Source organism: Epinephelus moara, chromosome 5, assembly GCF_006386435.1.
Source record: "Epinephelus moara isolate mb chromosome 5, YSFRI_EMoa_1.0, whole genome shotgun sequence".
Taxonomy (NCBI): domain Eukaryota; kingdom Metazoa; phylum Chordata; class Actinopteri; order Perciformes; family Serranidae; genus Epinephelus; species Epinephelus moara.
Window position 1 is genome coordinate 27,896,811 of NC_065510.1, and position 14,885 is coordinate 27,911,695.

Below are 14,885 nucleotides of genomic sequence, written 5' to 3' on the forward strand. Positions count from 1 at the left end.
ATAAAAAAAAAAAAGTCCTCTGTAAACAAAACAAAATTAAAATCATTATCCAATTAAAAAAAATAAATCACAAAACACAACCAACTAACTTCCAGACTATCAGTTTGGACAAACAAGCCCACTTTAACTGCAGTGGCCCCTATAACAGAAGAAGATAGATGCTGTCTGTAAACTGGCAACAACACATCCAATCTGTTCCCCATATGGACGACTGCATACACACAGTATATACCATGTGCAATTTGACAGACGACCTGTACCGACATGAAGAGAATCAAGGCCATTTTCTCCCAGTAAGAATCAAATTGGATCAAAGCTGGAATCAGACTGGACAGACAACACGACACGTGGCGCCAACAGCTGGAGAGGTGCGAGATCAGAGCTTCAGACGGCATGCAACTGACTGACTGACCACTTCAGCAACATTTAGAGTCAGAGTCCACCTGGAAAACAGAGAGAGGGAGAGGTGAATACAGTTCTCAGTTCTGAGGGGAAATTGCCACCGTCTGAATAAACAAACAAACAATCAGTTTCCTTCCTCGCACAGCAGGCAAGAAACTTCAAAACTGCCTGGATGGAGTGCAAATGCACATGAAGGCATCTGTGTCCTCACACAACATTTTCACCATGAAAAGTCTTTTATCACTGATTAATGAATGGCAAACAAATCCACTTGTTAAAAACAGGATTTCCCCTCTTGTAAAACCCTCAAAGCTATCAAAGTCTGAAAACAAAACTTTAATGGCAGTGTGTTGCTGAACGTCAAACTTTAAGATGGATGCTGGGCCTGGTTTTAATACTGGTTTTAACAGTTTCACTGGAAGGAAACAAACGGACAGCTTTTGTGACTGGAATCAGCACACGACGTGTTGCAATTGGGATGGATTTTAAAGGGACTATGAGTAAACAAACTGCTTTGGATAAGGGTGAGGTAAAGAAAACTAGAAGCTGGAAATATTTTAACAAACTGCTGTGGGCACATTTCAACTATCGAGATGCCTCAGCCACTTTGAGTTGAGACCAGAAAAGCCTTTCCTCACATTACCAACGCAAATGAGTCATTTACATTGTTACTGTGAGGAAAGGCTTCACTACTGACTAAGTGGTGAATGGTAGCTGGAGAAAGGAAACCACTGAAGCCAGGGCCAGCCTTCAGAATACATTTTTGGAGTGAAAGCTATGATTCATGGCATTCACAGCTGGCAGTTTGATGAACTGCTCTGAACGCTCAATGGGCTAAACACACACAAAAAAATCTTTTATTCAACTCATTCATAATAGTTATTTTTTGTATTATTGTTTGTTAAATGCATTTGTGTTGGTGAAATGAACATGGGCAGATTATGAGACAATGGGCACCTGGGCACAGACATGCAAAAGGCCCCACCACCTCTCCTTCACAGGACTGGAGACACACTCACAAGCCCTTTTTAAACAGGAATTGTGCAAATTTGCAGGAAAGCCCAATCAGTCTTCTTTCAGCATTGGCAGTATAAAAACAAAATTGGGGAGTGCGGCAAAATGACGCTTACTTACTTTTGTTTATACAGAATGCGCCTTTTTCGGGGCAATGGGGGGCATCAGCAAGTAACACAATGTGTAGCTCAGCATGTGACATAACCAGCGACGTGGGGGGGAAGCCGCGGCTCGTCAGTCCTTCAGCAGTTCTCTCGTAAGTCGCCCATTCTTCACCGTTCCTGTCAATTGGCAGTTAATGGCCTCTTCGTTTGCGAGGGCAAGGAGGCTGCGCAATTCCTTGCCTCCCCAGTTGCTCATCTTTACAGTGTCTGTCAGGTTTGTGTTTCCCTCTTGCTACTAGCTGCTCGCTAATTCCTGCTATCAGCTGTTTCCTGTTTATCCACCGCCAGTGGGTCGCACATACGGCGTCATCAACAGCAGCTCCTCCCACAAGTCTTCAACAGTCCCTCCCGTTGCGGAAGGCCGCCTCGGTCCTTTTAAACTCAAAGGGTTCCGCCAATATGACTACCCTAAGAGGCGGAAAATTGGGCACCTCGGATCAACTCGCCAATCCGGCTCTGTGTGTCTAAACGCTCACAGCTTGCCGGCAAAACGGCCCAACATTCGCCGAAAATCTGGCAGTGTAAAAGAGGCTACAGACTTTGTGGTGATTTTGCCTCATCTTTAGTCATGTTGTGTCTCCTTTTTGGTTGTTTTGCACCTTTTTGTATTTTTTGTGTCTCTTTGAAGTAATTTATTATTTATTATTTATATTTATTTTTTTTGTCTTTTTGGTTGTTTTGTCCTTTTTTGTAGTTATTTTTTGTCTCTTTTAGTTCTTTTTGTGTCTCTAAGTGGTTTGTTTTGTCCATTTTTTGTAGTTATTTTGTGTTTCTTTGAGTTCTTTTTGTGTCTCTTTTGGACTTTTTGTGTTTCTTTGTGATTTTTTTGCCCCTCTTTGTGGTCATTTTGTGTCTCTCTGTGGATGTTTTGCCCCCTTTGGTAGTTATTGTGTGTTTCATTGAGTTCATTTTGTTTCTGTTTTGGACTTTTTGTGTTTCTTTGTGGTTGTTTTGCCCCTTTTGTAGTTATTATGTGTCTCTTTGCAGTTCCTTTGCATCTCTTTGTAGTCATTTTGTGTCTCTTCTGGACTTTTTGTGTTTCTTTGTGGTTGTTTTACCCTTTGTGTAGTTTGCATGTGTCTTTTTTTGGTCTTTTTGTGTCTCTTAGTGATTGTTTTGTGCCTTCTGTAGTTATTTTGTGTTTCTTTGAGTTCATTTTGTGTCTCTTTTGGACTTTTTGTGTCTCTTTGTGATTGTTTTGACCCTTTTTGCTGTGATTTTGTGTCTCTTTGCAGTTCCTTCGCATCTCTTTGTGGTCATTTTGTGTCTCTTAGTGGTTGTTTGGCCCCTTTTGTAGCTATTATGTGTGTCTTTGAGTTCATTTTGTGACTTTTCTGGAATTTTTTATGTCTGTTGGTGGTTGTTTTCCCCTTTTAGTATTTATATCGTGTCTCCTTGAGTTAATTTTGCTTTTCTAGTCTCTTGTGGTTGCTTCGCTCCTTTTTGTAGTTATTTTGCATTTCTTTAGAGTTCCTTTGCATCTCTTTGTGGTCATTTTATGTCTCTTCCTGCTTGGTGTTAATTTGAGTGACTTTCTGCAGGTGAAGGCCAGGGGGGGCCCTGACACTTTGGGCCCCTGGGCCTGCCCTGTAGGCCTGTTCAGAAATCTATATAAATGAAATTCAAAGCAAATACGGACCATAGTTATGATTTAAAGCCACCGGGGACCTGATCTCCTCTATAAATGTCCTAACCACTCCAGAACTGACTCACATCTACAAGATCATCTCCATCGGCCACAAACAACAGCAAAATTCGGGTTTCACATTTTAACTAAAGCCACAGAACATGTGTATCACTGGAGACTTGTTTGTATTGGCCCCTGGCGGCATGGTGAGACCCTCCGCAGTCTGTCCGACAGCGCTTCTCCCTCACACACCATATTCAATCACTAACACTTCAAAGGCAGCGTGGTCATACGATGACACAACATCAAAGAGACCGAGTGTATGAGTGAACCGACTGAGGGGGCGTGCCAGGCATACGCGCGCTCTTGGTGTGAGACCGAAGCCCCGCGAGGAGCATCAGCCAACGATAATAACGATTGGCCCGCGGGAGTGAGAAGCACGGGGCAGGGAGCAGGAGGAAGGGGGGCGAGGGGGGGGGCGACTTCAAATAAAATTCCACTTCGTCCGCAGCTCACGAGGACCTGAACCAAGAGTCAACAGGTCGACAGTGTAACTGTGCTGAGCGGCTGAATTCAGGGACTTTCACGCGCGTAATGACGCTTTTACTGGCTCCTCGCGACTTTAGGATTAAAATGATGAGGGGACTGCACGTGCATTTGGTGTGAATTTTAAACCAGCTCTCTATCTCTCAAGACACCATGGAGACCCATAACCTGCGTTCATTCTGCGCACCTTTAAAGAGCGAAAACTTCCCAGAAGTGTCCGCGCGTTTTCAAAGAACTTTTGACTTTTCCAACGACTCTTAGGATATGTTGTGTTTTTTGTGAAGTCCCCTGCACATATTTAAGAGACGTATTCCAGTAACAGTTAGACATGCAGAGCCGTGGTGTGGTGAGAAGCTGGTCCGCTGTGTCCGCGGTGCGCTCCTGCCTGCTGCTCCTCTTCATCCACATGAGCGCACCGGTGGAGGCGCGGAGAGTACACGGCGGTCGGGCGCAAAGTCGGCGGGTGCAGCAGCAACAGCAACAACAGCAGCAGCAGCAGCAGCAGCAGCAAACTCCGGCACAGAGGGAGCGTGTGGAAGGAACAGAGAGCTTCCCGTTAGACTTTACAGCCGTGGAGGGCAACATGGACAACTTCATGGTACAGATAAAGAACTTGGCGCAGTCCCTGTACCCGTGCTCTGCGCAGAAGCTGGATCAAGACATGAAGCTGCACTTTTTGAACAATGTATCTGTGACTTGCAATGACGGGTCAGCAGCAGGGTAAGTCAGTGTGCTGAACTGCATTTGTCACTATCACTTAAAATACCTGTCGTCGTTTGGTATGTGGATATTTTTTAGTTAAACCATGAAGGCGCAGAGGCTGATTTGCGCTTTGCTTCACCCAGCATCCAATATGTGTTACTGTAGTGGTTTAGTTTGCTGTCCTTCAGTCCCCTGTCACTCCGGATGTGACCAAAATGGATCAAAGGACCAGATCAGAGAGAAGGCAGTGCGCGCTGCCGCTGATAACTATACACGAGAGAAAGAGTACCTATGCGCGCACCCGACAGAGTGGCAAACTTTCTATTCGTGCAGACTTTATTTTACTCTGATGGATCAAAGTTGGTGAGTCTGATATTTACAGTATAAAACTGGACAATGATAGTTTTTGCAATAACGTGTCTGATTGTTTTACAGTGGAAGAAACAGAAGCACCATGGACTTACATAGGTTTAGATTTCAGGGGGTGGAGGGTTGCAGGGGACATGCTCTCCTCACTATATAGAACATGTGCACCGGGTGTCACATGGTTACACAGTTAAACTGCAGCTTTGACTGATTAGAGCCTAAACCACCATTTATAGGCTGTCATTCTCAGCAGCTACTGTCCAAGTGAAAGGTGACTACCCTAACATAAACAAGTCACATGCCTCGACTGCCGTGCGCCGCAGATCACTGCAAGATCCCAGGTTTAGTCAGATTTGCACAAACAAAAAAAAGTTAGGGGATCATGTTCCTGAGAGCCCCAAGTGTTGTGCCAATCATTCTACTGTCAGAGGCACTGCAGTACTATTTCTGTTATGAGTAAGGGATTCAGATGTGAAAGATCTGAGAAGTGGCAGGGAGTTTCATTGCATCTCTGTGGAATAAATCTCAGCACTTTTGATCTTTCGGACTCAAAGGATCATATGTGCATGCATGGATACTATCTCATGACTCTGGCTGCATTAACAGGTGAGGCGGTGCAGCTAACAGGGTAGTTGCGAGCAAATATAACTAACAGTACTTTTAAAAAATAAGTCCTGAGCACTTTATAATTGTTTTGAGCTATTCCACCTTTTTGGAAAAGCCAGGCATTATTGGTAAGCTTGGAGCAGGGGTAAGTCACCAATAAATTTTAAACACTGTGACTGTGACTGTGTGAATAAGTGACCTTTCCATGTGCCACCCAAGCTGTCAGGTCTCTCTGAGTGCGTGTGCTGCCAACAGCTCAACGAGTTTCCTCTGGTCATGTTTTATATTTTCATAAATAACCGTTTTGAGCTGTTAAAGCCACTAAACAGACTCCTGCAGAGAGTGTTAGCAGTGCGATGGGAGCCAAATCTTTCAAGTCGGGATCAAAGGAAGTGTCCCCACCGTAGAGCCTGTGTTGTGTATGTATGCATCTGTGTGTGTGTGCATGTGCAACACATTCACGGTGATTTGTTTTGGCGTTCTCACGCAGGTACTACATCAAGGAGTCCAAAGGCAGCAAAAGGTGGCTGCTGTTCTTAGAAGGTGAGGATGAACCTAACACAGATCAGAACAGTGAAATGCAACTCTGTCTAACCTGTTAACAAGCTTGTGAGTGTGCGCGTGTGTGTGTGTTGTTCAGGTGGATGGTACTGTTTCAACAAGCAGACCTGTGACAGCAGGTACGAGACGATGAGGAGACTGATGAGCTCCACCAAGTGGCCACAAACCAGAACAGGTAACAAGACACGCAAGTTATTTCCTGCATTGTGTGCAGCACAATCGATGCACTCTGTATCTTATGCACAAACACACACACACACACACACACACACACACACACACACACACACACACACACACACACGCATGGAAGTGTTAATCTGGTTTGTGCAGCTTCTGCAAACTCTGTGCACAGTGGCACAGAGCTTTTGCTCACCCCAGTTGGAAAAAAACTTCCCCTGAATGAAGGAGATTCATAGACGTGTTTGTGTTTCCTCTTTAGCTGAGTTTGCATTAATCTTTAAAAGTCAAACTCTCTGGTTCTTTCCCTCCAGCCATCAGGGGACTCCTTGTTTGTTTATGACGCTCTCCCCACCACCCTCTCTCTGTACACTTTACACTGGTGGCCAGTGCAGCAGCCACAGAGCTCTTCAATGCCTTCATGTAATTGCTGACCAAAGCAGGGAAAGTTAATGACTTATTGACCACAGGGAAAACACACACACACACACACACACACACACACACAGAGACACAGTAAACACACGCCTCAGCATACATCAAAACACACAGCTATACATCAAAGTTTGTGAATTTTAACAAGTAGCCTGAAAGATTTTGGCTTCTTTTACCTTTACTGAAGCTTTCTGGCTCTATGATTTGTCCTGAATGTGCAGCACGTGTTGGATCTCACCTTCTTTATTTCACAGGAACAGGAATAATGTCTCCTCAGCCGGAAGAAAACCCTCACTGGTGGAACGCCAACATGGTGTAAGAACTCCTATATCTCCTTCTCCTCACAGTATACGTGTTTGTGTCAACATATTAATTCTACATTTTAATATACTGGTGCTTTATGGTGTTTTATTTCCTATTTGTGAACTCTGTGGTTTCTGTGGATAAAAGTGAAATACTGGCACGAGGATGTGTCAATAATTTAGCGCTCTGAACAGACCTATTTCTTATAGAAAGCGCTACTTATTTGCATTTACTGAAGTTGTTTGTGTCTCTCAGGTCTTTAAAGGGATAGTTCAGATCTTTTGAAGCGGGGTTGTATGACATACTTGTCCATAGTCAGTGTGTTACCTACAGTAGATGGCAGTTGGCACGCCCCCAGTTTGGAGAAGCAGCAGGAGTACTGCCATGGAAGCTAGGCACTGCTGTGAACAGGGGCAGCAGCAAAACGGATTTTAGCCACCTAAAAATATATCTAAATCAGTTTAATTGTATGCTATATTTTGAATATTTTCACTGCTTTACCTTGCTGTCAGACAGCTTTTTCTGACGGGGAACTGAAGCCATAATACCCACCTATACTGTCTTCAAAGCCAACCGACTCCTTTGATAAAAAATTACCTCACTGAACACAGGAAGCTGCTGGTCTACCACTGCCTCAGTCAGTTAGTGTGTTTGTATTATTGTGTGACTGTGGTGTTTCAAAGTGTTGGTTTGAATTCACCAAAGTCACACAATAACACAAACAAACTAACCAATCGAGGCAGCGGTAGACCAGCAGCTCCAGTTTTCTGTGAGCATAGATAACAGCTTCAGTTCCCCACTGGAAATTGCTGTCTGACAGCAAGGTAAAGCTACCCTGGAAATCCAGAGTTCTCGCGAGAGCACAGTTTTTATTTGCTCAGCGAGTCACTCTGGCAATCAGTAATGATGCTCATTATCTATGCCTATGAAACCGAGCTGCACCAATCACATCGGTGTATCTGATATAGGCGGGCCAGAGGCGAGCTAAACAGATGATGACAGTGCTGCGACAACGAAGTCCAGAATCAGTCAGTAAACATTGCAAGATGGCTACGGATGAACACCAGCTGTTTGAAATGTCTTTGGCCGCTACAATGAACGAGTTAGACTTGGCTTTTTCTCTAAAAGAGGAACAGAAGACGGCGCTCGAGTCTTTCCTTTGCAAGGAGGACGTTTTTGCTGTTTTGCCGACCGGATACAGCAAGAGTCTAATCTACCAGTTAGCTCCGCTGGTAGCTAAGCGTGTACGTCACCTCGTGTATTGTTCTGATTAGTCGTAGTGTTATCCAATTGCGTGCAGTGATATTTACAAATGCATGCTTGGTGCTGCACCTCGAGTTGGGCCATTTTCATCATGGCCAGACTCTAAATCTTTCTAGATTTGGGTCTGGATTTCCAGGCTAAGGTAAAGCAGTAAAACTATTCTAAATGTAGTGTACACTTAAACTTTTATTATTTTAATCATGTGGCCAAAATACATTTTGCTGCTGATCCCATCCACAGCAGTACATAGCTCAGCTTTTGTGGCGGTAATTTTACCTGCTTCTCCAAACTAAGGGCATGCCAACCCCTGTTTACTGTAGGTGACACACTGACTACCTCAAACAACCCCACTCCAAAAAAATCCGAACTATCCCTTTAATGGTGTGTATTCAAATTTCCATAATGGTATTGCTACTTACACTTACATCAAATACATGTAAGACTTATTGAACACTATTTTTCCCTCTAACGTTATTGACGCTGTCATTATTTTCCTTTCATACATAAAGAAGATCAGCAGTACCTGACAGCACGCACAGTCTGCTCCTGTTCTGTTCCAGCAGCTACTTGTTATTGTTAGATAATGAAAGATACACAATGACATCCTGCAACAGCTCCCTGTCCGTGTTTGTGTTCAGTTTACCATCACACAGCCGGGTTGGCTTTTATTTGTGCAACTGTCTTTTCTGTCAGCTATCAGCAAACCGGCTCAAATAAAAGCTGCTTTCATTTTAAATGTCATTCCAAATAATTGTCTGCACTGCTCTCTCTCTGTGTCCTGTAGTTTCATCCCGTACTGCTCCAGTGACGTGTGGAGCGGAGCCACACCGAAGACAGAGAACAGTAAGACACAACAAAGCAGTTGACTCACATTGTGAGCTTGTAGATCTGGCTGAGAGAGAAAGAAATACTTATTAATATACTATTTACTGAACTTAACTTTACAACTTTGACCACGTCTGACTTATTAAAAAAACCTCATTATATTGTGTTCATGTCAGACGCTCGGCAGGATTATCAATAACACAACATGCAAGCTATTTTTCCATTAAATCGAGATCAATCATTAATTCACAATACCATAGCGTCAAACAAAACTAGCTGAGTGTTGCTAATTTAAAGTTGAGTGTAAGTTAATGTAGTCAGTCAGGTGACATTTGGACTTTCGATAACATCATTTGTCTTGAAGGAACACTTCACCTACAAAATTACCATTTATATCAATTACTCATCCCGTGTTATGCAGGAAGAAAACTTTGTTTATCTTGCATGTCTCTGTGATGAATTAAGAGTCAAAAATGGAGAAAATTCTTGATGAATTAAATGGGGTCTGTGTTTAACAGCAAAACTATATCAAAACATCATTTTACAAGCTCTCACACAACTCATGCAGTATAACCCAAATCTCATTTGTCTGGAGCCTATCCCAGCTGACATTGGGTGAGAGGTGAGGTACACCACGGACAGGTAGCAAGACTATCGCAGGGCTGACACATAGAGACAGACAACCATTCACATTTACATTCACACCTACGGACAATTTAGAGTCACTAATTAACCTGCATGTCTTTGGACTGTGGGAGGAAGCTGGAGTACCCGGAGAAAACCCATGCTGACATGAAGAGAACATGCAAACTCCACACAGAAGAGCCCCAATGCATGTGTTTGGGAAGTATTGATCATACGACTAGATAAATGAGACTTAGATTATACTGCATGAGTTGTGTGAGAGTTTGTAAACTGATTTTTAATATAGTTTTGCTGTTGTTAAACACAAAACCCCTTTACTTCAATTTTCTGTTTTTTGATTCTTTGTTCACTGTGGAGGCATGCAAAGAAACCAAAAAGTAACACAGGGTGAGTAACTGATTTACAAATGGTCCTTTTGTGGGTGAAGTATTCCTTTAATCACGCTGTAAACTGAGCACGTAAAAAATTTAATAAATACCTAAAATACATTGTTGTTGCTGATACTTGTTTAAATATACAATTTTTAAATTAATAAACTTTAAACATTAAAAGTGTAATCTACCCTCTCTTACCCAAAGTTTTCAAGAGTTAGCTGTCAGAGCGAGAAGTATGTCACGTGGCTTTGTGTTAATAAATAAAAAGCATCTTTGTTCTCAGGTGATTATGCGTTTATGGGCTCTCTGATCATAAAGGAGGTGGTGAACGAGCTGCTGACAAAAGGACTGGAAAATGCCAAGGTTTTGCTTCTGGCAGGAAGCAGGTCAGTTCAGCACGTGTTTGTGTGTGTGTGTTTCACCAAAGTCATCACTCAGTTGCACCCTCTGATCCCACTCTTCCTGTCACCAGTGCGGGTGGCACAGGCGTCCTGCTGAATGTGGACAACGTTGCGGAGCAGCTGGCGTCACAGGGCCACCAAGGGGTACAGGTCAGGGGCCTGGCTGACTCTGGATGGTTCCTGGACAACAAACAGTACAAATTCACCGACTGCCTGGACACCATCAGCTGTGCCCCCATTGAGGCCATAAAAAGAGGCATCAGGTAGGACAGGTGGAGAGCTGATGGATGGTGTTAACAGACAGGAGGATGGATTGATGAGGGTGTGTTAAGAAGTTAAGGAGGAAGGTTCATAAGCTGTACAGACTTTGTAAAGTGGTGATACTTTACAGGTACTGGGGCGGTTTGGTGCCAGAGGGCTGCAGACAGGCTCATGTGGGAGAGGAGTGGAACTGTTTCTTTGGATATAAAGTCTTCCCCACGTTAAAAAGTGAGTGACACAACACCCTGAGCTTCTCCACGAGGCTGACGCAGATGATTAAGACAGAGGCTGGTGGGTCACTTAAAGTCTGACCTGCAGTGCGTCCTCTCTCCTGTACAGGCCCGGTGTTTGTGGTGCAGTGGCTGTTTGACGAGGCTCAGCTGACAGTTGACAACATCCACCTGACGGGGCAGCCCGTCCACGAGGGCCAGTGGAGGTACATACAGAACCTGGGACAGGAGCTGAGGAACACGCTACGTGACGTACCGTAAGACTGACAAACACACTCACACATAAACACAAGATACTGTGAAATAAGACCGTCTTGTTGACTGTGTGATCTATGTTTGTATGACAGGGCGATGTTTGCTCCGGCCTGTCTGTCACATGAACTTATCACAAGAACGTAAGTACATAAAACTTTTTAACACACCATTTGACTCAAACACTCTGCTGGTGACTCAGTGCTCCACGTGTAAGATCACTTCACGAGTGTGTACAGTCTCATGTAGTCCCACTGTATTAGACTTCATCTACTGTCTACTATCATTGACTTCAACCTTCGCTCTACATTCTCTTTACAATTACCTTTAACTATTCATATAAAATATAAAAAAATTACAGATAAAAAAGTCTGCTTTGGCAGAATTAAACACCCAACAAGGTTGTTCACCACAGTGATGAAAACATCCTGTAAAATCAGTATTACAAATAAAACAGTGCTTTATTTGTTAGCGATTGTAATCTAATACACATACTCTGCAGCTGCACAAAACACCTTAAGTTTTCTCCTTAAGCATGACACAATAGGCTTAATATCTCCTTAGCTGAAGGACTTACACAGTTGCACAGAATCCCTTAAAAGGCTTCCTTAGTTAGGGAAAAACATTAACTCATTTACTGTGAAGAAAGAGATTTTACAGCAGTAAAAGTTTCCATAGAAATTGTTTTTTTGCTTGGACTCACGCTTGTGATGCCTGTTGTCGTCTCACAAATTTGGCTTATAGTTAGTGAAAAAATGGCAGAGGCAAAGAAGACAAGAAAACCACATGGTCAGAAGAGGAAATGATAAAGATTATACTTCTGGAGGAATATAATCATAGAAAACACAAACTACAAAATAAATTTGATCTCCAATTACCAGAAAACTGAAAATGATTGTAGGAAGAAACTACTACGAAAATGAATCCAGTCAAAGCTAAAGTGTAAAATCAAAAGCGTGTTCATTGGTTTCTCCTGGTTGAAGAACGCTCTTCTCAGGGTTTGTTAGTTTTTACATCTGTCACCATAAACTCGGTCCTGTTGCAATTAAGATAAAGTCAGCGGTACCTTACTTCTTTTTACCTTGCTTTGAGAGAGAAGAGATCGATTTTAAGTGTTTTTCAAAAAATTCAAAATGGCGGAAAATCTATATAACCGGAAGTTATGGGTCCTTGANGATTTTAAGTGTTTTTCAAAAAATTCAAAATGGCGGAAAATCTATAAACCGGAAGTTATGGGTTCTTGAGGCAGATTTGTTCCTCTTGAGGAGAGGCATCTCTGTGCAAAGTTTCATGTCTCTATGACATACGGGGCATGAGATATGCCCATTAAAANGAGGCATCTCTGTGCAATGTGCAAATGTCTCTACGACATACGGGGCATGAGATATGCCCATTAAAAGTTTGCAATTTCAATCGGTTGGTATAGCGCCCCCTTTGGCCAATTGATGTAATATTGCTTCATTCACATCCTCCCATGACCCTCTACCACTGTGCCAAATTTCACATGGATTGACCAAGTCAGTGAGGAGAAAAACATGGAACAGACACACAGACAGACACAGACAGAGTTTTTGTCATTATATAGTAAGATTATGAGGAAACCTTAACAAGGACTTTAAGGAAAATCTTAACTTGTGGTGTTTTGTGCAACTGGACCCTGGTGTTCATGCGCAGCCCACAACATACATTGGTAACAATTCGATAAAAACAAATCTCAAGGATCAATCTCAAAATTTTATAGATGTAAATCAACATCAGCCAGTTTATCTCTTTCTACAATATCAATCGATCAGTCCCTAAATACAACCCAGAGGAATTAAGGGGATAGATAGCATAGTATATTATGGTATATATCAGGGCTGCACGACATGAGGAAAATATGTAATATGCGATAACACTGCTGAACATCGCGCTGACAGTCATACTTGCGATATTACACAGATATTACTCAGGTCTTGACTGAGATTTGCACAGTGACTGTGTGGGTGCCTCGTCATCTCTCTGTCATGAATCAGTTCAATACAGAGCAGCAGGTGGGTTTAAGGTTTAACAAAAAGCGAGCTTTAATTCAGTCGATAAAAAACACCCGCAACAGGCAGGTACCCACAAGTACAAATGAAAGCAGAACCAAAACTACAGTGAAAACCAGCCAGGAAAAATATGTTGAACTAAGGTAAAAAAAATCCAAACACAAGATACCAGGCAGGAAAGGGAGCAGGGAATGACACCAAGAACACGGGAATGCAAGCAGGAATGACCGCAGGACAAACTGATAAAGAACAAAGGGAAACACACAGGTATATATACACAGAAAACTAATCACGAGAACGAGACACAGTTGGAGTAGGAGGACATGGGCAAACTGGCTAACAACAAGGATGTGGAGGGGAACACTAGGGTGGAGCAAACAAGACTAATACAGAACAGGTATAAAGGGAAGACTCTGGGAACAGGGAAGGACTAACGAGACAGGTGTGACAGAAAATATGCAGGAAGTAAAACCAGACAACACGAGAGAGAATCCACAAAATAAAACAGGAAGCAGATTAAACATGACTGAATAACATGAAACAAGTCTAGTCCAATAAACCTCACTCACATGTGTAGATTTTCACAATTAAAAATTAATATCTTGTGCAGCTCCAGTATTTGTCATGACTGAATTCAGTCATATACATTTTAAATTAAGCTTCATGAAAGTGCTCATTGTCAAAGTTCACTGTGACTTCCTGTCCCTGCAGCTACTGGATGGACATTCAGGTGAAAGGCACCTCCCTGCCCCGAGCCCTCCACTGCTGGGACCGCAGCCTCCAGGACAACAACCACACCAACAGCAGCAACCACAACCAACAAAAGCACAAGACCCCGCCCATGAGGGGCTGCCCTCTACATTTGATTGACAGCTGCCCGTGGCCGCACTGTAACCCCTCCTGCCCGACCATTCGCGACCAGCTGACGGGACAGGAGATGAGTGTGATCCAGTTCCTGAAGCACATGGGCTTCGATGTGCAGAAGATGGCACAGCAGCAGGGGATGGACCCCAGGAAGCTACTGGGCATGCTCAATAACGGGAGTTGAGTTGCTTCACCTTACAGGTGCAGCAATGTTAGTGTAGCGTCAGGAAGACATTCTGCAGAGATGAGAACATCAAGGGAGGACAACAGGGACACGAAAACAGGACTCGAATGAGAAAACTGTCCAAATGTTGTCTTCCATAAACAGCAGAAAAACTGAACAACTCAAAAACTCTTTCTTGAGTCAAATACAATCAAACCAGAATGTTGGAACTGTTTAAACACAACATATGGGATCACTTGTTTTAACATATAGACAGATATATATACTGTAGACATGATATTGTTGTGACGTGTACACAAACACAATGAAAGCTGGGTACAGTGTGTGTATATATATACAGTAAATATGTACCATGCCATATGTATGGGACTGTCATGGTGGTTGTCTAAAATATTTTTGATGGGAAAGCGCTGCATTCGTAACACCTCCCAGGTTGTTTTGTAGGGACTTGGTGCTCTCTTCTGTCGACTCCAGCTATCACGTTCAGATATCTATCTATGGTGCTGCTGTTTCTACCCTCCACCAAATATGCTGCTTTTTCTCATTTTGTAAAAATAATAATTTAATGGGTAATATTTACTAATAAAGGTACAAAGATTGAGTTATTTCTTTGTTCTTCAGGGTACTTTAAAGTGCTTGTATATTTATTT

The 14,885-nt window shown here is 42.9% G+C and overlaps 1 protein-coding gene across 1 annotated transcript; it reads left to right on the forward strand.

Moving 5' to 3' along the window:
• The first annotated feature begins 3,703 nt into the window (after window positions 1-3,703).
• On the forward strand, window positions 3,704-14,858 carry notum1b (notum, palmitoleoyl-protein carboxylesterase b). Its single transcript, XM_050044510.1, has 11 exons — window positions 3,704-4,473; window positions 5,918-5,970; window positions 6,068-6,163; window positions 6,858-6,918; window positions 8,954-9,012; window positions 10,297-10,399; window positions 10,486-10,677; window positions 10,806-10,903; window positions 11,015-11,162; window positions 11,253-11,300; window positions 13,899-14,858. The coding sequence occupies exons 1-11, from the start codon at window positions 4,082-4,084 to the stop codon at window positions 14,233-14,235; spliced, it is 1,587 nt and encodes a 528-aa protein (XP_049900467.1). The 5' UTR covers window positions 3,704-4,081; the 3' UTR covers window positions 14,236-14,858.
• Window positions 14,859-14,885: the final 27 nt, after the last annotated feature.

Bases quoted from the DNA above. Each gene is read 5' to 3' on its own strand.
- notum1b (XM_050044510.1), top strand. From the start codon at position 4,082: ATGCAGAGCCGTGGTGTGGTGAGAAGCTGGTCCGCTGTGTCCGCGGTG. The intron at 6,919-8,953 runs GTAAGAACTCCT...TGTGTCCTGTAG, and splicing joins TGGTGGAACGCCAACATGGT to TTTCATCCCGTACTGCTCCA. The intron at 11,163-11,252 runs GTAAGACTGACA...TTTGTATGACAG, and splicing joins AACACGCTACGTGACGTACC to GGCGATGTTTGCTCCGGCCT.